The sequence below is a fragment of the Mesoplodon mirus genome (genome assembly GCF_964341445.2).
Source record: "Mesoplodon mirus genome assembly, chromosome: 4".
NCBI lineage: Eukaryota > Metazoa > Chordata > Mammalia > Artiodactyla > Ziphiidae > Mesoplodon > Mesoplodon mirus.
Genome location: NC_138979.1, coordinates 150,412,116 through 150,436,750, shown reverse-complemented (window position 1 = coordinate 150,436,750; position 24,635 = coordinate 150,412,116). Strand labels below are relative to the sequence as shown.

Here is a 24,635-nt window from a genome sequence, read left to right as displayed (position 1 = left end):
TAAACAGATATAACTTGGGTAGTACACCTACAAAACTCTAACTTAATATGCTGATAATGAATAGACTATAGTATGGAGTTGAAGGATGGGAAGCAGAAAAGCTGAGATCTGTCCCAGCTTTGTTGCAACACATCTCTTTTAACTCATCTGGGCTTGAGTTTTCTCATCTGTACAATGAAGGGATTGGACTATAGCTTCTTCTATCTCTGAAAAGTTAAGACTCTACCCTTCAATGGAGATCAGCTGCCCCTTCTTGACTTTGGAAGATAGTGTAGACCTTTAAAGGATCCTTGTTGAGATTTCTATGTCTTTATATCTTTGGTTTCAGAATATAGTTTTATTCAATCTTATGGCAGAAAACTTTTTTTTAAAGTGAAATGAACTACCAATCGCCATGAAACAGGGAATACATGATTAATTTGGTGGAGTGACATTAACACATTTAGGTTGCTTTGTTCTTCATTATTTTATTCAACAATTAGCTCATAAGACTGCTAAGAGCCTGTGCACCACACAGACACTAACAGTCTCTCTCCAGGTTCTGGTTCCAGGTGAGAGAGAGATCGCCCACCATGAACAAGTTAATCTCTGTGGCCCATTAGGGAGGTGATGGCCTGGGGAACCATTCGCCTGTTGAGTGCACACATCTGGAAAATTCTCCTTGGTGGGGCAAACATACTGCTCTCAATTGTTCATCCACATCAATGAGATGTGAGGAGTGGCTCTTTAGCAAGACGCGACCACACAATAACGTAACAAAACCAGCTAACGGCACTTCATTTATTATAGGGCTAAATGCTCATTATTGTTTGTAAAGGATGAATCCATAACCTCTGCAGAGTTATAGTTTATACATGGTTGATTTCCATTTACAAAGAGAGAGAGTCATTGTTTTCTCTAACTGTCAAGCTTTGACTTACAAAACTCCCGTTTTCTTTTAGGCTGGTGTGTGTGTGTGTGTGTGTGTTCAAGAAAATGTTTAGCAACTAGATAGGGGAGAAGGGAAATAAAACTTGAAATGTAGTAGGGGAAGCACATTTCAAAAATTCTAAACAAACAAACAAAACCCCCCAAACTGAGGGGGTTTCATGGAAGGTCTTAACAGAAAAGACCCATACCATACGCTTCTTTTTTAATGTGCTTCCTCCAGGAGCAGAAGGAACTGGAAAAACTGGATTTTTCCAATAGGAGTGTGAATCTGGAAATTCTTAAACTAAAATTTGTATAATTTCATGCTGCAAAGAGGCACTCTGCTTATGCAATTGAAATAAAAAATAAAGTGCCTACCTGGGTGTTTCCAGAGTAACTGTAAGCAAATAAGACTAATTAGAAGCCTTCACAGTCTCTAATTAAAAGCTAGGAAATAACTCACTCTGCGATACGAGAATCCCTGGATGTTTGGAAGAGTCACTTCCCCAAGGCCGAAGTCCCTGTCCCATGGAGCATATCATTTTGGAAGCAGGGGATCCAGAGCTTGGTACCCATGGATCTAGCCCTGAAATACACATTTGGGACAATGAGTACAGGAAATAGGGAGGGCAATATTTTAGTACTAGTTGTACTTGGAAAATATCATTTAAAAAGAATGGGAGCTCCCATGGACAAGCAGAGAAGCACTTTCAGTTGAAGTGAGAGGGAAAATTGAGGCACTTTGCTTAAGCTTTGGGGACTTTAAAACACTTAACTTTTTCATGCCCCATGGCCAGATCCTTCTTTGGAATAAAGTTATTATTGGGTGTGGGAACAGTGTGAAATCAAGAAAGGAGAGGGGCATGCAATGGGGAAGGGAGGGAGCAGGAAAGTTCACTTTGCTGAATAAAGAATCTTTTAAAATATAGGTCTGCCACATTCTCTCCCCAATCAGTTTGCCTGAAAAGCAGAAATACTACTTTCTTAAACACAGTTCATTTGCAATTTTCCATCACAATATAATGTGGAAAAAATAAGGCTACCTATCAACGTAAGCATATCTGGGGTGAATCTTAGGCAAAAAATGTGGACCTGCAATAATTCAGATGGTGTTTTCTTTCAGTCAGTTTCAAAAATTATGGCTCCATATATTTCCAAAAGTTTCAACATTTTCTTGTATCTCCTTACAGTCAGGCATTCAGAGGTACGTGTTGGTTTTAATAGCTTTGGTAGAAACATGCTGAAATAGGAATGGATATAAAACCCTTTGTCTTTAGGCTAATTTGGTGTGGATTTATAAGGCCTGAGTAAACTAGTAAATTAGTAACTTTCTTAAAATAATACAAATGAATGTAAGACACATAGTAGAACAGCAGATTCAGAAAATAAAAAGGTTAGTATTGTATTCCCATGTTTTGTAAAAGACATCAAGTAAGGCCACCAATACAGGAACCGAGTTCTTTTTTTGTTTTTCCTGTGATGATTTCCTATCAGCTTCATGTTCTTGGAGGGGGCAATGAAAAATGCAAGATGGCCTTTGACTTTTTTTCCTACGTGGTCAGCAGTGGCACTGGCTGGAATCCGGGCTCAGCATTCTCGTAGAGTGTGCAACGTGGATGCTTCTGGCTGGTAGGGAGGATGTGGCAGTTAGCTGATAGTGTGCCGTGTTTGGGAGGGCTCACAGGGTGGGGGAGCAAGCCTCTGTGTCAGGGACTTCCTCTCTGGTCATGCCCTCCTTTTGGCTTGAGCTGGGTCTCAGAGGTTGGCTGCCATTCTTACCCTTAGATGGGGTGGAGGTGGGTCTCAAGCTACCTCAGATAATTAAACAGCAGTTGTGACACTTGGAGCAGTGTTTCTTCTTTTTCTTGGGATGGAAAATGGTGAGGATCGCTTCATCAAAAACGGCTTTGAGACCTTTCTGAGTCAGGGCCGAGCATTCCAAGTAGCACTGTGCTCCAATCTTAAACACAAAAGAGAGAAAGGCATGAGAGGAGAAAAAGAGAGAAAAGCACAGTGGTGTCTGCCCTCTGAGCAGCCAAGTGCTGCTGCTGCTGGTCTCACGAACAGCCTGGGGGATGGTTTGGATCATGTCTTTTTCTTCTGCATTTCAAATTGCATCTGCTATGCTGATTTTTGGTATTTTTATATTTTTTGCTTCCTGATATTAATAATAAATGATTGTGGATTGCTTTTGATAAGCAACAAATTCTGAAAGTGATCCATAACCATTTATTCCTAAATATAAGAATATAAAAAATATAAAAATTAAGAGAGGATTCAAACCAGTGATATGGTTTAAATATATATTGTGAACAACAGGGTATATGATGTTGTTTTTAGTACCTTCTCATTTGTATGCAGAACATGTAAATCTGGTGCAAGTGAAACATATTCCCTTCTCTATATAGTAGGGCAAGGTGTCAACTTGGTTAATAAAGCACATAGAAAGAGAGTGGGTGATATGGTTTTATAGGTCATTCTTGATTAAAATGCTCTTCTGACAAAAGGTATCTCTCGGCAAAGTAATATCTGATTGGTCATATTATTCAGTTTTAAGATACATTAAAAGGCATATTTTTAAGCAGTTAAACTCCAAAACACTAAAAATAAAAATCATAAAATGCACTTACTGACACAGACACCCTCCTTATCAGTATACAGTCTATGTGTATTTAAATGAGGAAATATTTTGTGCTTGCTTAGGGCTTTGTTTCAAAGCTTTTGATGATTTCATATTATGATGTATTTGATAATCACCAGATCCCTATGAGAAATATAAAAATTCAGGCCAGAGCCATAGATTCTCATTTAAAAAATTGCAGGGTAGAGCAGACCAGAAGTTGGTAGTCAGCTTCATGAGATAATTCATGTGAGGAAGACCCAGGGTTTTAATTGCTCCCAAGCTCAATATGAGCTAACAGTTTGATGTGGACCTTTTAATGTTAAGGATATCTGGAGAAATGCTTCTATTATATGCTTTACATTATAAGAATAACTGAAAAATTACAGTGTATTCAGAAGAGGATGGCTGGATGGTGAGCTCCTGGAAACCAACAACAGATAAATGACTAAAACAGGGTAGCAAAATCACATGCCAATTAGGGCCAGTAGCTTATGTAACTGAGTAAAGCAGGGCTGGTGCCAGACAACAGGGAGAGGTAGAGTCTGTGGTGGCCTGTGAAGTAAACACCCCCACCAGAGCTGGTAGTCTACTCGGCTTAGGCAACTGTTGCCAGGCAGGAACATTGGTTCATCATTGCCATCTTTGTATTTTTCAAGAGGACTTGGACATTTGGATTTTAGTTAATATTTACCAATTTAAAAACACTCTGTGGGCCAAGCAAGACGCTGATGTGGGATGTCTTTGGCAGCAACCAGCCAGTTTGCAATGTGTGGATTAAAGGGACTGGTGACTTAGCTTAGAATAGAGTGGGAACAGCCCCAGAAGGTGAAATGTATTGTTTAAGGACATCCAACTAGAAAGTAAATGATCTAGACCTAGAACCTGGGTCACTTGATGTGTGTTCTTTTCCTAGTTCCATGATGGAAACTGTGACCCTCGTCACTCAACACTGCCGGAAGTTGGTCAAGCTGACAGTTAATGAAATGAAGCTGCCCACTTGTTTGAAAGTCCACAGATAAGAAAGCTAAGCATGAGGTAAAACTGTTCTGGTGGCATCCAGATATTATGCACTTGCTTTTTTCCTGTATGGTTAATAGTTACTGTATGAGCCAAAGGAAAGTACTCAAAGAAAAGATGTTAGATATTGATAACTTATTTTATGGTTTCGTTTCGACCATGGTCTGGATTAGAATATGGCTTTTTTATATAATTAAAAATAGTTGAATGCAAGAGAGGGATAAAGGATAGAGAAATTTTTCCTAATAATGTTCTGAAATGTCATCTGTTACATTTTGAGATTGTGTTTGGTATTCGATACGAACACATGTGAAAAGCACACTAATCTAGTGAATGTGTCAACTGAATGAGTGCTTGTAATGTGCTGGCTGTTGTCAGTCATCCTGAAAAAGTACACAGAAAGCACTGTGGGGCTGTTCTATCTGGAATACCTCCCCACTAATGATCACAAGCCTCAGTTGATTCTGGAAATTACAGGAGAGCTGGGCTGATCTGGGCTCACACGTGGAGTTCTGGACTCTCTGGTCCTGCAAGATGGGCGAGCACACTCTCTCCTCCGCCTGTCCCCTCTCCCCACCCCCTCACTCCCCCACCCCACCTCAGCCTCCCCCTCCCCTGCCCTCGCCCTCCACCCCACAGTGCCGCTGACAGAGTGTCAGAGTTTGTCTTTTGATGGTGCAGGAGGAGTCCAAACTTGTCTTTCCCAATTCAGACATTTCTGAAGATAATGAAACAGCAGATCAAGGCATTATTGTGTAACTGGGTTAATATAACATTATTTTGTACTGACAGTTCCAGGAAAAGTAGCAAACAGATTTTGGGTGTGATTTGGGAAATATGTGTGAGAACCAGAACCCAGTTGTGAGGTGAGTATTGTTAACCATGGTTCAGGGGCTCTGAGGGTCAGAGAGGAGAATTTATTCAGGTTCAGGGAAAAGGCACAGCCATGTTATAGGGACTGCTGAAGAAAAAATGTGTTCCCTCAAAGATGCAAAATGGAAAACCATCCCAAGGAAATACAGCCTCTCTTACAGCAGCAACTTCATCTGCCTTTTGGAGCAAAGTGATCTACACAGTCAAATATTTAGAACACATCTGTAAGCGCTCAGGATTCACAGATCTTTGTTTAGTTACACATGCTAGCAATCTGGGACATGCTTTACCAAAATGATATGTTTTCAAGAACAAACTAGAGATTGAGAAATGTAAACTGAGAGAACACTTCCCTGCTAACTTTATAATAGCTAAAGCTTATTGTCTCAAATGCTGGGAAATTTTTCAGAGGTGTAGAGAACATTTTGAGTCCGACAAGAAGAAATTAGAAAACAGGCAAACAAATTCACAATGGCCAATCAAGTGGAAGAAAACCTAGTATTTCTTCCAGATGGTCCTCACGGAGGTGGGACATGTTCTAGAACAAGATAAGTTATAACTGGAAAGAGTAAAGGTGGAGAGGTCTTCCCAGCTGCAGACATGTCTGAGAGGACACAGTTTCAACACACAGTTTCTAGCTTGCTGAGCTAGATCTCATGGTACATTGACTCATTCAATCAGGAGGTAAGTCTATCACCATTCTCCTTTGCAGCTCAGATAACTGATGTCCAGAGAGGTTAGGTAACCTCTCTAAGCCCACACAACTAAGAAAATGGCAGAAATTTGAATTTGTCTGTCTCTTGAGCCAGAGTCTTAACCATTCTGTTATTCTCTCTCTAGCAAGTGTAAAGAAATATGTTTGAAAGAACAAAACTAATGAACAAATGGAGATGCTGTTATGGGCTGAGTGACGGTAGTGAGAAAAGAAGAGAAGGAAAAGTAAGGCAGTTCCTGTAAATGGAGAGAAGACATGTCAGTAGAATGAACAGAGTGGGCTTGTATCTTAAGGAATGGCTAGTAGCAGAGAAGTTCCTTATTTCTTATTTAAGAACTAGGGAGGGTACACACAGCAAGAGGGCAACTTGAGAGCCAAGCAAAATAAAAGGAGCCAAATGGCTTGTGAGAGAATTTCCATCTCAACAAATCAGCATTATGACCAAATTGCTGAAAGAGGAGAAGGGTTTCCAGGCGGCATGCATTTGCTGCTGATGTTTTTTTCAAGAACTGGCAGAATTTGCCAATCCAAGGGTGGATAATGTAAGTGTACTGCTTGAGTGTAGGTTATTATGGAGTGGTGGGGACTGTGGCTTACTGAAGGGTATATACGTTGTTTAAAAGACTGTTGAAAAGTTGCAGTTGATGAGGAAATGCTGGATAGTGCTGCCGGATGTACTGATTTTTTTTAAAGAAGCTAGAAATGTGTATATTTACATAAAGTTTCCAAATTGTTCAATGTTGACCACTAAATCACATCAAAAATACCTGTGTGTGTTGATCAAAACATTTGTGGGTGAAATTTGGCCCATTAGTTGCATGTATTGGTCTCCCTATCTGGAATTTCATCTCCCCAGTCCCCTAACTTTGTCCACTTGACAAACCTGTTCCTATCCTGTAAACCTGGCTCAGCTCTCAACTACTCCAACCCTCTGAGTCCTCCCCTGAATGTGTCCATCACTCTCTCCTCTCTGTTACCTCAGCCCTTTGCGCACCTTTCTGTTGTATTTGTTCAGTTGGTGTACTTTTGTTTGTCTATCTCTCTCATCTTCTGGCCTGTGGGTCTCTTGAGGGCGGGGGCCATCTCTCTCCCACCTCTGTAGCCCAGACCCCAGTGGTGAAGTGACTGATTTCTAATGACCATGGGAGAAAGAGAAAATGGCCGGCACACAAAACAAGGAAGGTAATGGTGACTCTTGCAGTCAGGGGGAGGGTACAAAAGACTCCATGAGCATTGATGACAGGATTTTTGCTGCAGTTTTGCTGCTTTAAACCCCACTGGTTCAAGTTAAAAATCCAGGGGGAAACAGGTGCTAAGACAAAGAGTGAGAACAGCAATAAACAAGGCACAGTGTGAAGAAGATGGCAGGAGAGGCCCCAAAGAAGCCAAAGACCAAAAAAGGAAAGATGGTCAGGTGTTTTATCAAGAAATACCTTAGGAAGTCTGAGCTTAGAAAATCATGTTTAGGTTGTATCCAATGGAATTGGGAAAGAGAATGCACAAAAGTATCCTCTTAGAGCTAAAGTGACACGTATTAGGTATCAGTTATTGCCAAATAAGTCCAGCGGCAGTATGGACATACACAAATGAGAAAAGCATGGGAAAAGTAGGCTGAAGATTAAAAAATACAATAATGAAGAGAAGAGGGAGGATAAAACAAGTAAAGGGATAACAATGAATATTTATTATAAATTGATATAAAACATTTACATAAATATAGTTGACTTTGGAGTGTAAAGAACTGGAAATATGTACAATATGAAAATGTCCTTTATAAATAAAATGCCCTTTGAGACCAAAAAGAGATGATAGATAAAAAATGTTTAGGAAATTGAAAAGTACTGAACAAAAAGATATAAAAAATCTGAACTTGCAAAGCCTTTAAACTATGGGGAGAACATACACATTAAAATATGGGGCTTCAGTCTATAAACAAAGAAGCCCCAAACCTAAGCGTTTCTTTTCAGATTATAGGAGGGAAGCGGAAGAGCGTGGTGGTTAAAGCACAGTGTCATATCCTGGCTCTGCCACTTTCAAGCGGTGTGACTTTAGCCTCTCTGAGCCTCAGTTTCCTCTAGGAAAGTGGAGGTAATAATATATACACTTCAGGGGGTTGCTGTGAGGATTAATTAAGACAAAGCATGTAAAGCACTTGGCATGAAACCCAGCCCACTGCAAACATGCCATAAATGTTAGCTGTTATTATAAACTACTTGACAGGAAAGTCAGGGAGCAGAGAAACTTAAAGCATCTCTATAATTACATGAATTGTGATGAAACAAGTTTAACTCTTGCTTGGTTTTCTTCTAAATTGGATTTTGTAAGCTAAACATGATTCTCTCAGTATCTGAGAGCAGTTGCTAGGAGAAACTGGCAAAAGGCAATGAAGTGGTGAACTCAGCCATTGTTCCTAAAATAAATATGAAACGAGATGGGAGGCTTTGGAACAACTTCTCAGAGGGAAGAAACGACTTCCCAAATGAGAAGTCAATCTAGGACACTGACAGGATGGTGGTGGGAGAGAGGCCAGAAACAAGAGACACAGAAAACAAGCTCCTGCAAAAAGGAGGCCTCCGGGACCTCCTTTTTGTGAAAAACATCTAGCTGGGAATCACATACAATCATTTATGGAGCTATATATTTTCATACCTTAGGGAGAGAATGGAAGCTGGATGTATGAAGAAAAGGTAGAAGAACCTGTAGATGTATGCCCATCTTATAGGAGGAAAAACAAATGGCTGGAGGAGAGTTTACTCAAGGTCAGGTGCATGGGGATGACGTCCACAGAGCTGGCTTAGAGTTATTTTACTGTGTTATTATCAGCTGTATGAATCAAACGTGTTCATATCCCTAAGATTCTGTTCCCTCACCTGTAAGAGGAGACCAGGACTACGTGCCTAAGAGGGAGAGCATGAGGCTGAAATAGACAGAGCTTGTAAAGTGCTTAGTGAGAACGCAATGGATGGCTCACACTGCTGGTTCTGACGTTACTATCCACAGAAGTAGGAAGCGTTAACTTGCTCAAATATTTGTAAGATGTTCTCATATATTGCATCTATAAAACATAACTTTAACCCATTTCTATTCGAGTGTATCACTTAATTTTGTTGCCTATAAGAAAGTTTTAATAAGAGAAATGCATGCATTTTTATTCACAAAGAATTGGTAGTTAATGTTATTCTTGACCTATTTAAAACAGGGACCCCTAACTCTGCCCCAAGGCATACATTTGCAGTGTTAGTTACTTTAGAAAGTAAAAGAGAAATTTCTGAAACCTCTGGCAGGGCTTGATGGGTTTGTGACTAAATCAGTGAGGAGGTTATGGAAATATGATTTATAAACCTCCTCTTGCATATGGTACCTCATCCTCTTGTGTTCATTTTAGTGTCTGCCTTTGTACACATCTTGGTGGTAAATGGGAGACAAAGACTTGGTCTGAATCATTTGCCCAACAAAGTCACTGTTAAGCTTTTAGGAATGAAGAAAGGTCTGTGGAAACTGTTCCAGCTGTGAGCAAGTAGCTATTATCTGTCGAATAGCCACTTGGATTCTCCAACTAGTTACCTTTTGGTCTATGTTAATCTTTTAAGATGCTGTTTGTGACATAATCCAGCCTCTCTAAGTGGCTATTCATTATAGGGTGAGAAATACTGAACAAATATAACCCTGCCAGATGCAAATCTCTCCCAGGAAAATCACAAAATGCCTTTTATGAAGTCATTTAAATGAGTCACATGGATAGTAAGCAGTGAAATTTACAAATATATATCTAATGATTCCCATTATTCGTACTTAATATGGCAAATGGATAATTTTAGAGGTTGCTAAATCAAATAAGTGCTTCAGCTGTTTAAATTCACCAAGTTTCTTAATGAAAAACAGACAGTGCTGGCTGACAAGAATGCTAACCAAATGGTCCCTTCCAGCCTGACTAGAATAGAGGGGAGAGTGTAAAGCAGAGAGATGAGTCTGAACACATTGTATTTTAAAGCAAAAGCCGATGTGGTTCTTCCATTCCAAAGCATACAGCAAACTCTTCTCTCAGCATCCATTTAAAATGAAATTCAAATCAGTACCGCTTTTGCAAGCTTCACACCATGCTCATAAGTGAGAGGTTTCTCTTTCATATACAGCAAACGGGCCAAGGTTTTAGGGTCATCTCGGAGATCGATCTGGCAAAAAACACACATGTGATACACTTATTTATTTTTTCAGGCCTCACCAGATGTTTAAAACTGTGACATAATAGAGATGTTTTTCCCCTTGACACCTATGAATTTTCTTTAAGGAAGCACATACACATGGCCATGTTATGTCTAAAAATTAGAGTGAGTTCTTTGTAAATGTATACACCAGGCTTTCCTTATAGTTTCCCCTTCAAAGCTATTACCCTGGGAGCTGATTCAAATGATTCTGTAGCTGTTTCAAATGTTTTTGAAATTTCCTGTTTATTTCTAGGTCCCATTTATAGGATATACAAAATAATCAATTATTTCTAGGTCCCACTTATAGGATATACAAAATAATCAATTATTTCTAGGTCCCACTTATAGGATATACAAAATAATCAATCAGTCTTACTACTGTACGGTGATGTCTCATTTGATCCCTGGTTATACTACTCATTATTTAATAGTTTATTTTCTGGCTCTGAATATATATATATATATATATATATATATATATATATATATGTATATATATGTATGTGTGTGTGTATATATATATATATATATATATATATATATATATATTTTTTTTTTTTGTGGTGGTGGTGGGGGGACAGTTTCCAAACCAAATCTTAACCCTCAAAGGGATGAAGATTTGCCACCTGTGAGGATATTCTAATAAATGTGCTTCAGGCTCTGAAGGCAAGTCCTAAAAAGGAATTTCCAAAGGGCTTGCTCAAGGAATAAGCATTAATCTTTTCAAAGGCAGAACTACTTCGAAAATAGCATCTGTGTTTGGATTAGGGTTGATAATTTAATTAAATATTTAAGTTGCTTTAAAATCTCAGTGTGTGTGTGAACACATGCATACATACATGGGTGTAAATGTGGGCACATAAAGGCTTGTGTTTTAAAGGAAAAATAATGTATTCATATATTAGGGTCCCGTAAGCACATTTCTCAGCTTTACTAATTTGTGTGGGGGGGCATTTTTTTTTTGGCCTTAATTTTTCAACTTAGTGCCCACCAGTTATAAAAAGGATTCAAATCATACAAAGATGTTGACCTGTCCCATCACATATTTTCCCACCAAATGGTCAAACACTATCATCTGGAGTTAAGGCAAAAGATTTCATTTAAACAAACTAATAATTATCTTTCAGAGCAGAAGCATTAACTGTATTCTGATTTATGGATGTATTAATTATCTGTCCATACACTCTCTAGGAAATATTTTCCTTTCTTTTACTTTTTAAAAAATTTCTCTTTGTGAAGCACAATGTAAAATGAGAGATAGAAAGCAGCAGCATATGAAACAGATAATAAAGCTCTTTGGTATCATTACATTTCCATATGTCTTTGGGATAGTAATTTGGGTTTTAACATAGCAAAGAACAAAATCTATTTAAAACTATAAAAAGCTGGAACAATCTTTAATACATTTGTGCAACTGGCTTATTGCTGGAGATTCAAACTATGGAACTTTATTAGCTTTCAAAACACTTTAAAGGCTTTTTACAATCACAGCTTTATCTGGTATATATCTGTTTTAATTTTTTTTAAGATCTGAGAGATCGGGGGCTTAAAAGGAATAGACAATGAATTTCTGTCTTCCTTTTCAAGGGCTGTTCCTGAAGGGTTTTTGTCATAATGAGCCTGTTCTGATTGCTGCGGTCATTTTGACATTCACACCTATTTTGTGACTTTCAAACAATCATGGATTTTAGATATAAAAAATATTAGATAATAAGTGTAATTGACATCTGCACCTCATTCCTCTGGCTCAGGACTGGAGAAGGTTGTGTATTTAAAAAATTACTTTGTTATTTAAAAGCAAAAAGCGGAGAGATTAATTTTTAAAGGCCCCATCAGAACTTCCTGTTTCATATTAAATAGCTTTATTGTCTTTTCAACCATGGGCTAAATAATCATTTAGTTCTTAATAAAGGCTGTTCATAGGATTAATGTATCTGAGACACTCTTCTATAGTGTTTGATAGAATAGGACGTTCAGGAGTTGCGAAAGGGTCTTTTCTTTTTCACAAACCCTCCACCGACCGACCCTCCCTGCCATGCCCGCCTTCGAACCTGGGTCCCTATGAGGACGTAAGGCACGTGAGGCATGCAGTCCTTCAGCTCCGGGACCCACTCCTCCTGGACGTTGTGATAAGAGGCAGGATTTACGACGGAGAAGCAGATCAAAAACACATCCGTGTTGGGGTAGGAGAGCGGCCTCAGCTGGTTGTAATCCTCCTGCGGGAAGAGCAAAGAGTTTGTGCGTTTGTACAGCCGGGGTGAGGTGTGGCCACGTGGTTCCAGGGAGTGCCTCGGGAAAGACTCCACCGCCGTGCCCTTCGACCCCATTCCTTTCCTGACCCTGGAATCTGGTGGTTCCCTATATTACAAGAAGGAAAGGAGCCATCAATCCGGAAAACACCTGTTTGTTCTGTATAAAGATTATGAATTGCCTCTGTTTAAGATGAACTAAAAAAAAAAAAAACCTAAAAAAAATTTTTTTTCGGTACGCGGGCCTTTCACTGCTGTGGCCTCTCCTGTTGTGGAGCACAGGCTCTGGACGCGCAGGCTCAGCGGCCATGGCTCACGGGCCCAGCCGCTCCGTGGCATGTGGGATCTTCCTGGACCGGGGCACCAACCCCTGTCCCCTGCATCTGCAGGCGGACTGTCAACCACTGCGCCACCAGGGAAGCCCTAAAATTTTTTTTGAAAATAGCTTTAGTGAGGTAATTTACATACCATGAAGTTCATCCATTTAATGTGTATAACAGAAAGAATGATTGCAATTCTCCTGTCCCTTGGGAATTGTGTTGTACTGAATATGGATTTAAATTAGTGGGCCATTGGCCAAGGCACAGAAATTCTCTCCTTATATAATTAAAAAAATTGCATTGAAATTTAATTTAGAATAAGCTAACTCGAATGCAAAGCAGAGTTGTTTCCAAGGCATACACCACAATATTTGAAGAAATATATTGTCTGAGGGTTTAGAGTTAAGAATTTGGGGATTTGTTTCTAAATCTACCTAAAAGCCATACTGTGGCCTAATAAATAAAATGCCAGATTAATGACTTTTCCCCAAAGACTTTTCAGACCAGAATATGCTCTAGTTGAAGAGTTCCTGTTTGCATAAGATGTTTATGTATATGCTGTTTTAGTGGGAGATGACAGAGACAAAGAAAAACATTGGATCATCTCAACTTTGGGAAAATGTCAGCAAGTACCTTTTATTGTATGTAAAATGTTTTAGGAGGTTCCGAGGTAAAATCTGCTATTTCATTAGAAGGTTTAATCTATTTTCATAGAATTTGGTGACACATAAGCCCAAAGTAACTTTATGTGTGTGTATACTTTACATGTATATACTATGTATACACACATGTTCTCACATACCACAATATGACAAAATGTTCATACACATTATGTGTAATTTATATACATATACACACTACATACAGGCACACATTATACATACATACATAGGTGCAATCAAATCTATATGTTCACACTTATACATGTGTACATAGACATGGGCAACATATCAATTCATTTATTAGGGTCTGTCCTTACTACTCTTCCTAACACTTAAAAAAGTTACAAAATTTATATATGCTCTTTGGAAAAATTCAAACATTACGGAAGTACATAGAGTAGAAGTAAAACTTTGTTCCCATCCTGCACTTGATCTCTAAGAGTTTTTCCTCTCTTCCCAGAGGAAGCAGCTATATAACAGTATCCTTCTGAACTTTTAATATTTATTTACATATATAACATACACATGTTTATTTTAAAAAGGAATTGATTATATAGCTCATATTGTTGTGACACTTGTTTTTTTCAACTTAATAGGTCATGGATATTTAAAAATATTGACCTCACTATCTTTCTGTTGACCCTAATAATGTCTTTATAAAAAGGGGGTGCACACAGCTACGTACATGTATGCCCCTTCCAAGGGGAGGAAGCCCCTTGGAATGTCAAGGGTGGTCATCTCTGGTTGGTAGCCATGCATTTATCTATCATTTACTCAAGGTGCCCAGCACACAGAGACTCAGTATGCATGGCTGGCACTATTACTGCTTCTAATACTAGCAAAATCTTAGCAGGATTCAATGCAAGCTGGCAAGGATGATGAAAAATCCTAAAATCCTAAAAAGTAAACTAAAAGAACACACAAAAATATCAGTCATTGTGGTTGAGTACATTGCTTAAAAACTGATTGGGCCAGGCCTACAACTCAGTCAAGTTGTGCCCATGGCTATGTGTGTGTGTGTGTGTTCGCCTGTATGCCGGGGGTGGGAGTGTGGGAGGGGACAGCTTGTCTCTTGTCAGTGACTCTTCCTCTTTCCACAGCTAGCCCTGAAAGCCAAATCTGTCCCACAGTCTCTCTGCCTCTCTCCTTTCTCTCTGGGACTTTCTCACAGTAGCTGTGAAGCCCACAAGCCAAGAACCCTCCTTCCCAGCCCATAATCTACAGCTGTTCATGATACCACCTGCTCCCTGCCACTTCTTCCTCTCATCTGCATTGTCATAAATGGAGTAGGGGCCGTGCTGTTTTTTTCTCATGCCCCACTTGTACTCTGTCCATAGCAAATATTCCATAAATGCTGTTGACTGATTTTGATGACACCCGGTCTGCAGTGACCTGCAGATGAACACATAGTTTTTCTGTCTATCATTTACTGCAGTAGTTTTCATTAGAATCATCCAGGGAGCTTGAAAAACATCCTGATGCCCTGCTAACCAACTACCTGCCTCTACCTTCGCTACTCTGGGACCAGTGAAATCAGAATCTCTGGAGAGTGGGCTTGGGTATCTGGGTATTCTGATTTCATTGGTCTGAGGTTGGCGTGGAGTTGAGAACAACTGATTTACATCATCTTCACTGTCAACAGAGGATGTATCAGGGCCTTATGACTAAGGGCCAGGCACTCTTTCAAGCTCTTACATGCATTATCTAGTTGAATCCTCACACTAGCACTGAAAAGATGGTACCGTCAACATCTGAGTTTCATAGAAGAGGAAGTTAAGGTTTAGAGAAATTCAGCACTGGACCAATGTTACAGAGCTATGAAGCACCAGGATGGGGGTATTTAGCCTGAATCCAGCTCTAGCTCTTAATTGTGACCACACGATTTGCTTCAGCCCGGAATTTTAAGCGACAGATTAAGCATTTTCTTGAAAAGTCAGTTATCCAGGAATCTTAATATGGATTCATGCTTTACCCAAGGATCTAGGAAAAGAAATGTTAGAGACCATGGGGTGGGTATAGTATCTATTTCTACAGAGCTATAGAGAGGCGTATCTCTAGGCCTGCATCTACCAGAAATTACCACCAGATGGCAGCAGACACTGTATATTTAAAACCTCAAAGCTTAAAAAAGCACAAATGAGAGAAATGTCAGAACTAGATAAGTTGGGTCACAACTAGATAAGCAAATAACTGGTAGTCTGAAAAGATCATGTTTACTTGATTCTTTACCTAGAAGCTCTCAAAGGAGTTCTGCTCACATTATGGAAAAGTTAGGAAGACCCCTGGTTGCTGGATTAACTGTAGGTGGGTAGGTGAAAAGAGTTTGGTTTTTCAATAATTTACCCTCCTGGTAGGTCCAGCTGAGTGACTTCTGACTGTGTCCTTCATTGGGCTTTATCCTGCTCTGTATTCTGGATCTCTCTTCTGTGGAAACCTTAGTCCTGCTGTATAATTCCATTTAAAAAGATTTATTAATTGCCTACTGAATGTCTAGCATACAGCATTCAAGATGCTATATGAACTATATAAGGCGAAAAGAATTGGCAAGCTAGTGGGGGAAAAAATGAAAATATGGGAAACAATTCGATTTATGTGAAAATGAGACAGGTGAAGTTTCTCTTGCTTTTAGTAAGCTCTCTGATAATAGAATAATGTAGAATAGTTATTTGACTGAATTGGGAAAATACAACTTCAAGGCTGGAAGAGGTCTTAGAGGTCAGTTAGTGCAGTGGCTCCCAAAGTAGGGTCCCGACCCGCAGCATGGGCAGCACCTGCGAGCTTGTTAGGGATGCACATTCCCCGGTGCCACCCAGCCTTCCTGAAGCTGAGGCTCTGGGGGAGGAGTTGCTCCACCTGTGTCCTAACAAGTTCTCCAGGTGACTGTCATAGCTCAAGTCTAGACACTGAATGATTTAATCAGGACTACAGAGCAAACGTACCTCTAAAGAAGGCTCACACCTAGGCTGGTCGGGCTCGTTTCAGCCCCCATTTGCCACTGGCTGCAGCTATGACACACGGCAGTGGGTTCAGGATTAATAAAAGTAAGTGTCCCCTCAGACTGAGGCCTGGGTGCTGGGAGTTTGGGGGACTTGAATTTGTACCAGCTGATAACTCGGGTGATTTTGTTTTTGCAGTGGGGCACGTTTTGGGTCTTGGTTGGATGCGTACATGTTGAGATGATATAAAGGGGCTCTGAGGATTGGGTCAGTGGTTTATTTTGTGTTTGAGGCCCCTTCCAATGTTGAAACCGAGAATGGAAGACTATAAGAGTGACTCAAAGGGGGCTTCAAGGGCTAAAGTGGACAAAGAGGCCGGGGAGGGGATGGGGGTGGAGGGAAGGGTGGGATTTGGGCAAGGTAGGCTTTTGAGTGCTTTCCACCCAACTTCACTCCAAAGGCAGGAGAGTGTTTGGTCTGAAGGCAATCTGGTGTTCTGGGGTAACTATGGGTGATTATCAAACAAGAAAAGTTCAGGGACAGCCTCAGCCTCAGCCTCAGACAGGCTGAACACCTTGGGCTCAAAATATGCCTGGAATAGCCGCATCATGATGGCACAGGTGGTGAGCAAGTGAAATCATTAGACCAGCCCTTCTCAAACTTTATGCGTATTTGAATCACCTGGGGATCTTGTTCAAATGCAGATTCTTATTCAGCAGCGGGCCTGGGATGAAGTCTGAGAATTTGCATTTGTAACCGGTTTCCAGGTGGTGCTGATACTGCTGGTCCGGGGACCACACTTTGAGAGGCTAGGAGCGTTGCACGGAGCATCCCCTCCACCACTCCCCACCCCCATACCTATGTTAAATTGGAAATGGAATTCTGCTTCCAAGCCCTGTTGGTTTAATGGTATTTACCCCAGATTTTCAACACATTCTCACTTTCATATTCTCCCATAAGTACACTCATATCTGTCAGGCTTGGTTTGGAAAATGTGGACAGCACGCATAGGGCAGGAGTGCAGCATAGTGTTTAAGGACATGGGCTAGGGAGACATTCTCTGGGTTCAAATCCTGATGGCCTATTGGGTCAGCCGATAGCAAGGAGGAAGGCTCCTGTCCTTCCAGGTTGGCCCTGGGTTGGCATTAATGAACTCCAGGTGTACTTGCCTCCCTGCCTGGTCCTTATGTCTCTCTCTTCAGCCCTTGCGGGGGCAGGGGGCAGGGAGAGGGGAGGAGAAGGGTTTCAGAATCCAGGACAGGTGAAGACGCGTGGTGTGCAGCCCTGGCTGAGTGAGGGGTACAGCTGATGGCCTTCCTGCTTCCCGACTTTGGTGGTCACCGGTGACAGCTGGGCTGCTGTGGTTTCTCAGTGACAGACACCATTCTGTGCTCGGCCGCCAGCAGACGGCCCCCGATCCAGCAGTGCTCGTGTGCAGAGAACTCAGGGGTTTATCCTGCGGAGAAGCCAGGATCCTGACACCAGGAGATTCTCATTCCTCCCTGGTACTGCTGCTAACTGCCACTTTTGCAAATGTTGCTTTTGAGATATGTCCATCCTGGAGTTTGGCCTGAGAGGCCACAATCACAGCAGGGTTTTACCCACATTGCTCCTGGAGGCCAGGGCCCACGAGAGAAAGAGACAAGGTGTCTTAGTACCGGGACTGGTTCCAGTCTAGGTGGTCGGCTGAGGGGTGGGAGGATGCCTGGTTCAAGGCCGTGACCTGGGAAACGCCCCTCTCCCACTTTGGCATTCCTTAGCCGGCCAGTACCCAGGCTTGCGGCAGTATCCCCACCCCAGCTTCCTGCTCTCCCTTGTGACACAATCTAAAGAAACTGGCCTGCAAGCACATCGTTTAAAAGTCGGCTCTCAGACTCTGTATTCAAGCCAAAGATCTGAGCTCTAGAAATCCCTTTCAGAGAGACTCTCCGTAATGCACTTAGGAGGGGCAAGAGTCGCACAGGCTGGGTTGGCAGGACCTAAATAGATCTGGTTTATAGACCAGGCCTTACTGCCTCCCCATTGTGAGCTGAGAGGGTAACATGCCGAGTCACCCTGTACAAAACCCCCTCACTTCATTGTCTAACCGACTGTTTGGAATTCTACCCAGCAGATGAACCAGAGTTCTGAAGGCTCTTTGTCTTCAAAAGACTCCACTCAAAGTCCAAGTATCAGTTTGTTTCAGGGGCTTGGGGAGAGAGCTAATGTTTAATAGCAGCTGCCACGTGCTGGCAGTGTTTGCACGTGACTTCATTATAACCTGCCTTCAGCAGATGCTTGGCTGGCTCGTGCAGTGTTGCAAGCGTGTCTCAGGCAAGGCTGCCGGGGCTACAGTGATGCCTGAGGTGACTAGGTGGCGAAGTGGAGGGAACCAGGTCGAATGATTTTGTCCAGGGCTGACTTTGAGGGTAGAAATAACGAGTTCCTATCAGTTTATCTTTCCGAACACATGTGCTTCTTGAAGTTGTTTTTGTTAACTCTGAGCCACAGTTAGCTCAGGACAAAGATGAGGGGCACTGCTCCTTGATTTGTTCATGTGAGAAAATCTAATTATTCACAGCAAGATGGAACCCTATAGCCAGGTTCAGAGACTTATTTCTTTTTTTGTGGCTCAGGGATTAATCAATTGGTTTTAAGATCGCCGTACTTCCTTGTTAGTAACTCTCACCAGATGAGTAATTTTGAATTAGTTATAGATCTTCCTTAGCCATGTGACCTCAGCAACATTTGTTAGAATATAACTGCGGAGGCTAGGTTATCCTCCCTGAGGCTGGGAATGGAAATGTTGGGACAATGCTTCTAAATTAAATTTGTCACAAAGCCTTATTGGCAGAGTCCTAGAACCATGGGAATCAACATGGGTAATGGTTATTTTCCACCACATCCTCCTAACATTAGGAACAATGTTTCAACCACCAACGACTCCGAGGGTCATGATTCTTACATTTTAATGTGCATACGAATCACTTGGAGATCTTCTTCAAATGCATTTTCAGATTCAGTAGGCTGGGGACGGAGCCTGAGATTCTGCATTTTTCATAAGGTCCCTGGCAGTGCTGCTGGTTGGTGGACCAGACTCTGAGTGGTAAGGTTCTAGAACCGTGGTTCTCAAAGTATGGTATACAGACCAGCAGCAGCATCACTGGGAAACCTGTCAGAAATGTAAGTATTAATACTTAGGCACCATCCCAGATGTGTAGAATCAGCAACACTGTAGGTGGGGCCCAGTGACTGGGTTTTAACAAGCCCTACAGGTGATTCTGATCCCTGCTCAAGCTTGAGAACCACTGTTCCACAAAATGAATTATTCATAGGCGTCATCCTTCAGTGGAATGCATTCCAATACCTAACAGTCCTTTACTGCTGAGAGGTCTCCCTTAGGTCTAGCCTCAAATTGTTTTGCTTAATTATTCCAGTTCTTTTAGGCATTCTCGAGGTCATTTTTAAAGGTCCTAATCATCGCATTGTAGTCCTATAAGGAGCTTTAAGATGTGTTCTGATTGCTTTTCCCCATGCTTTACATTCCCCTATGAACCTTGTCCTCCTCTGGGCTTTCGAAGTAGCTGGAGGAAAGCATTAAAGTGAAAGTTAAATTGAAGAAATATCTGTAACCCATTTGTTGTTATGTTCTATCGGTGCTCATCACTTTCTTCTGTGTCAGAGGTTTGGGTCAATTTGGAGTTTAAAGGTATTTTTTCCTCTGCCTTAGAGTCTCAACTCCTATACTAGTATTATTAAATTTTTCTAAGGACAGAGCAGTGGGAAAGAATAATTAAACTGCTTTTATGCAGTTTTATTGGATTCAAAATTAAATAGAGGCCAGGGAGGCTGTTCTGGGGGCAATTAACGCACAGAAGCAAACAATTGTGGTGGATTGCTATAGAACTGGGGAGAACTGGGTGGGCACAAGGGGCACAGAGAACATTTTTAGAAGGCAAGGGAAACAGAAAGAGGTTTCAGAATCAGGCAATAATCCTTGCTGTATTGAATTTTTCAAACTGGATTACATTAGTAAAATATGATTATGGAGGAAAAGGGTGTAAAGTCTTTTTTCAGGCTGTGAGTCCCTGATGGATGGGGACACCCCAATGACTGTGTGATTGAATGAGGGTAGGCAACTCCAGCCCGAAGAGTAAGCTCCCTCTATTGCTGGAATGATTTCTGGTGGAGGGGCAGTCAAGCATGAGCTGTACTGAAGCCCTGTACCTTAGCTCAAAAGATCCAAATCACCTTTACAATCTGGTCATCTGTGGGCATCCTTTTCTAGTCGTGTGTCTCGGTATTGATGTGAGAGGTCTCCTCCACTCTCCAGTTCCTGAGAGTAGTTGGCTAAAACACCCATCAGCCAGCGAGGGGAAACTGGAGGCTTTTAGGAGCCTTGAGTCTGGTGCTAGATTTTCCAAGTTCTCCATTGCCTGGGCCTGCCCAACATCTGACTTTGATGTTCCACAGACATTTATACAGTGGTTCTTGCAAATGCACACAGAAATCCTAAAGAGAATTTTATTTATTATGATTTTGTTTTTTTAGTATAGAGGTATCAAATTGAGCAAAAAGACATATCTCCAGATAATTGTGAAAAGAATCTAGACAAATGCATAACTACAAATAACAATTACCAGGAAACTCACAGTGGGAATAAGCATGGTCTAATGTTCGCTCCAAAGGACTTAAGATGTATGAATTTGGACTGAACAACCCGCTGATTTTGACCTAAATAAATGACCCAGGATGTATGGTACCAAAATCTCTGTCAAAGAAATTGGGCCATAACCATCAGTTGCTTAACCACTTCCCCTGTAGCCCATGAACTTGTAACATTAGAAGCTTTTTTGTAGTGGAGTGTGGGATGCAAGGAAAAAAAGATAAAGTGGCATTTTCACCCAAGCAGAGCATGTGCTAACTGATTAAGCACTGAGGGTTCCAGTCTATTGCCTTACGTTATTGTTTGGCCAGGTTCTCCAACTTGAAGAAATATTTCTGACAGAATGAGCATATTTCAGGAATCTTGGAGAATTTAGAGTTAATCCCAGTTATTCAGGGGTTGACCCTCACTTTGGGAAAACATCCAGGATCCTGGATTTTCTTCCTTCTAACACTTAATCCATCTTCTTCCTACTCCTTGATCCCCATCCCCTATCTCTTTTTGTACCTTTCCACAGCTTGTTAGGCAATTCAAATAAAGAGCAGGCAAAGAATATAACATGAAAAAAAATAATGGGTGAAACTAAAATTTATGAACTTGACTCAGTAATCCTGGATCTGGAATTGGTATGGGTAGGAAGAAATTGGAACTCTTGGCCAAATATGTTATTTTGGTTAGTGATGGTCATCAATCAATAAATGAATGGTTATTTGCCTATCAACACCTTGAATCCTACAATGATTTAGTTTTTTGTAATTAAAAATATTTTTAAGATATTCAAAATATTTTGGTTGTCATTTAGATAGACAATAAATTTGCCCCAAGTGATCAGAGGAGGTAATATCTGTACCATTAGTCCCCATATGCCTAGCCAAATGGATCATTCTTCCTGCCCCGGCCCCCCAAGCTCTTAATGAATCAAGGTAAGAAAAATGTACCTGTCCTGCGGTGTCATACAGTCCGAGCAAGTGTTGCTTGCCTCCCACTGTCACAGTAACTAGGGGAGAAGAGAAAAAAGCAAAGTCTGTAAATGCAAGCTTCAATCAGGAGTCTTCACGTTTCTCTATGCCAGCATCTCCTTGGGCAGCAAGGACAAGCATATGCCTCCCCCGTGTATATTCTGAACCCAGTTGACAGCATGCTTGCCAAATGAAAGGCAACCTTGGGCTGCAGTGAGAGCAGATGGGCTGAGCCAAGTCCAAATTTCTCAATACTGGTGCCACTAGGGCACCCTGCAGGCTGTTCATGGATCCTGATTAGGCCCTGTAATATCAAGCTCCTGAAGGAAAAGGATGCTGGACTCTTTCTTGGTTAGTTTATTTTCTTCTTTCATTTGGTTTGAGCCACCTTTCGGGATATAGACACGTGTAGGCAAACTTTCTGTTAGAAATCTCTCAGCTTTTATTTGTCATCAAAATGTTAAAAGAGCCTGAAAACAAAGGATATTAACCCACATGCCTATGTTATAGTCTATAAGGCAAAGCTAATAATGAAATGCGAAGGGCTTAACATTTATTTCAAGAAGTGTTTTTATTAAATATCTCTGTGCTTTAGCTCAACTGATTCATTACAGTTTGAACCTTAGTTGCAGAAGGAGGTGTTGTATATGGGTTTCATCTCACATACCTGAAGGGCATATATAGAGTGAAAAGTAGAGTTTGATTTACTCAGCAGGCTTATTGCCTTGCCAAGCAACGATGTCCAAAAGTGAGAGGTAATAGAGGGATACCAGCTGCTCTTTACATGGCTGGAAATGAAATAAAGTCTCAACTTGAAACTAAACTGAGATCGAACAAATCGAAGCAAGAGTAATATGATTCTCTTGGTGAATGGAAAGAGCAGATTTAAATTTCCACAAAAATTTAATCTCTTTTTGGAAAAAGAAAGTAAAATATGAAGGAGAATGTGATTTTTCCTAGTTGATTAAAAAATGTACAAATGCAGGGATTCACGTTCACTATCTTATAATAACCTATAATGAAATATTATCAGAAAAAATAACTGAATCACTATATTGTACCCCTAAAACTAACACGTTATTGTGAGTCAACTATATTTCAATACAAATGTGCAAGTCCAACATAAAAATGATTTTTGATTTCTCCTACCATTAGCTGTGCAGGAAACGAAAGATAAATGGAATAGCAACCTTTTATAACCATATCCCTAAAATATGCCGGCCAAATTCTCTAGTCTGCTGCTCCAAGCTGCTGCTTTGGCACTGATCTGACTTTTATTTGTTTTCAGGTTCAGGGCCTACATGTATGCAGAGTGCTTCTTAATGGCTCTTTCTTTGAAAAGCACTTGTTTAAAAGCACTGCCTTCCCAGACACTGGGAACAAGTTTTCTAATCTACTCAGATCAACGTGTGTTCAGCTTGATAACATGGCAGCAGCTGCACAGATGAGCTTTTACATGTGTGTTTCTAAGGGGTGAACCCAGCTCCATCCAATGCTAGTGACAACACCGAAGAGGGGCGTCTAAACATTTTTACTTCCTTTCATAAGCCAGGCTAGCAATGGAAATGAAGGTGAGATGGCGCAGCTCCGATCTCTTCGTCCTGTTATATTTTCCTCTTCCTGCACACTTGGAGCCCAGTCAGATGTTCCTAAAATCTGCCTAAGTTGTTTCTTTAATGGCTAATTCACCACCTAGACATGGATCAGCAGTGAAGGGAAGAAAGCCAGCCATTACAACATGGAATTTCCTGCCTCTAGTGAGCCCAGTACTTACAGGTTAGGGGCAGCTGTTCTGGAGACCCCCTTGGGTGGTCCCCCAACTTAGAGGCCCAGGGCCATCTGTGGAGTGAGTACTAGAAGCTGACTCACCCTCACGGCCCCACTGGGCACTGCAGAATTTCCAAAGCGATGGCTCTGACCTTTGTCACTGGAGCCCTGAAGCTCTTGTTTGAGTTTTCTCAGAGAACAAACATTCCTTCCAGCCTGCTTTTCCTCAGGCCTCACCCTTTTCCCCCTTGGCAGCTCTGACTGCAGAGAATTGTTCCAGGCCCGAGGCGAGTGCCAGCCTGGGAAAGGTGGCCGTCGGGCTAAGAGTCTGAGCCCAGCCTTCCCTTCCCTCTGTCCTTCCCTTCCTCAAGAGTTTATTGGGTTCTGGGACTGCCCTCAGTGTTGGGAGCGTAAAGACCAGATACAACTCGTCCTGTCACGGAGCGTGGAGAGGAGGGTACAAGGCAGTGCAGTGAGCACTATGCTGGCGGCAGTGTGGATGGGTGGGGGAGCATGCAGAAGGGGCACCACTGCACGTGCACACACACACTGCTGGAGTGTGGTCAGAGAAGGCTTTCTGGAGGACATGTCTGAGCTGCGTCCCGAGGATGGCCAAGAATTACCCAGGGTGCAATGGGGGAGATGGGGCATGTAGGCTCAGGCCCACCCGACTCACTAATACAGCCTTTATTCTGAAGGCTTTGTTAAACTATGAAAGTCCTGAATTCTTCTTGTTCCCAAAGAAAGCGAAAGAG

General features: G+C 41.4%; 1 protein-coding gene across 1 annotated transcript in view; it reads right to left on the bottom strand.

Moving 5' to 3' along the window:
- Positions 1 to 766: 766 nt before the first annotated feature.
- The window catches only part of RHOJ (ras homolog family member J), a 95,439-nt gene continuing 71,570 nt past the window's right edge, over positions 767 to 24,635 (bottom strand). Inside the window, exons 2-5 of the mRNA XM_082617182.1 lie at positions 22,093 to 22,151; positions 12,394 to 12,558; positions 10,214 to 10,309; positions 767 to 2,869 (exon numbers count right to left, since the gene is read on the bottom strand). Of these exons, the coding sequence (XP_082473308.1) occupies positions 2,723 to 2,869; positions 10,214 to 10,309; positions 12,394 to 12,558; positions 22,093 to 22,151 (467 nt within the window). The 3' untranslated portion in view covers positions 767 to 2,722. The remainder of the gene's footprint in view (positions 2,870 to 10,213; positions 10,310 to 12,393; positions 12,559 to 22,092; positions 22,152 to 24,635) is intronic.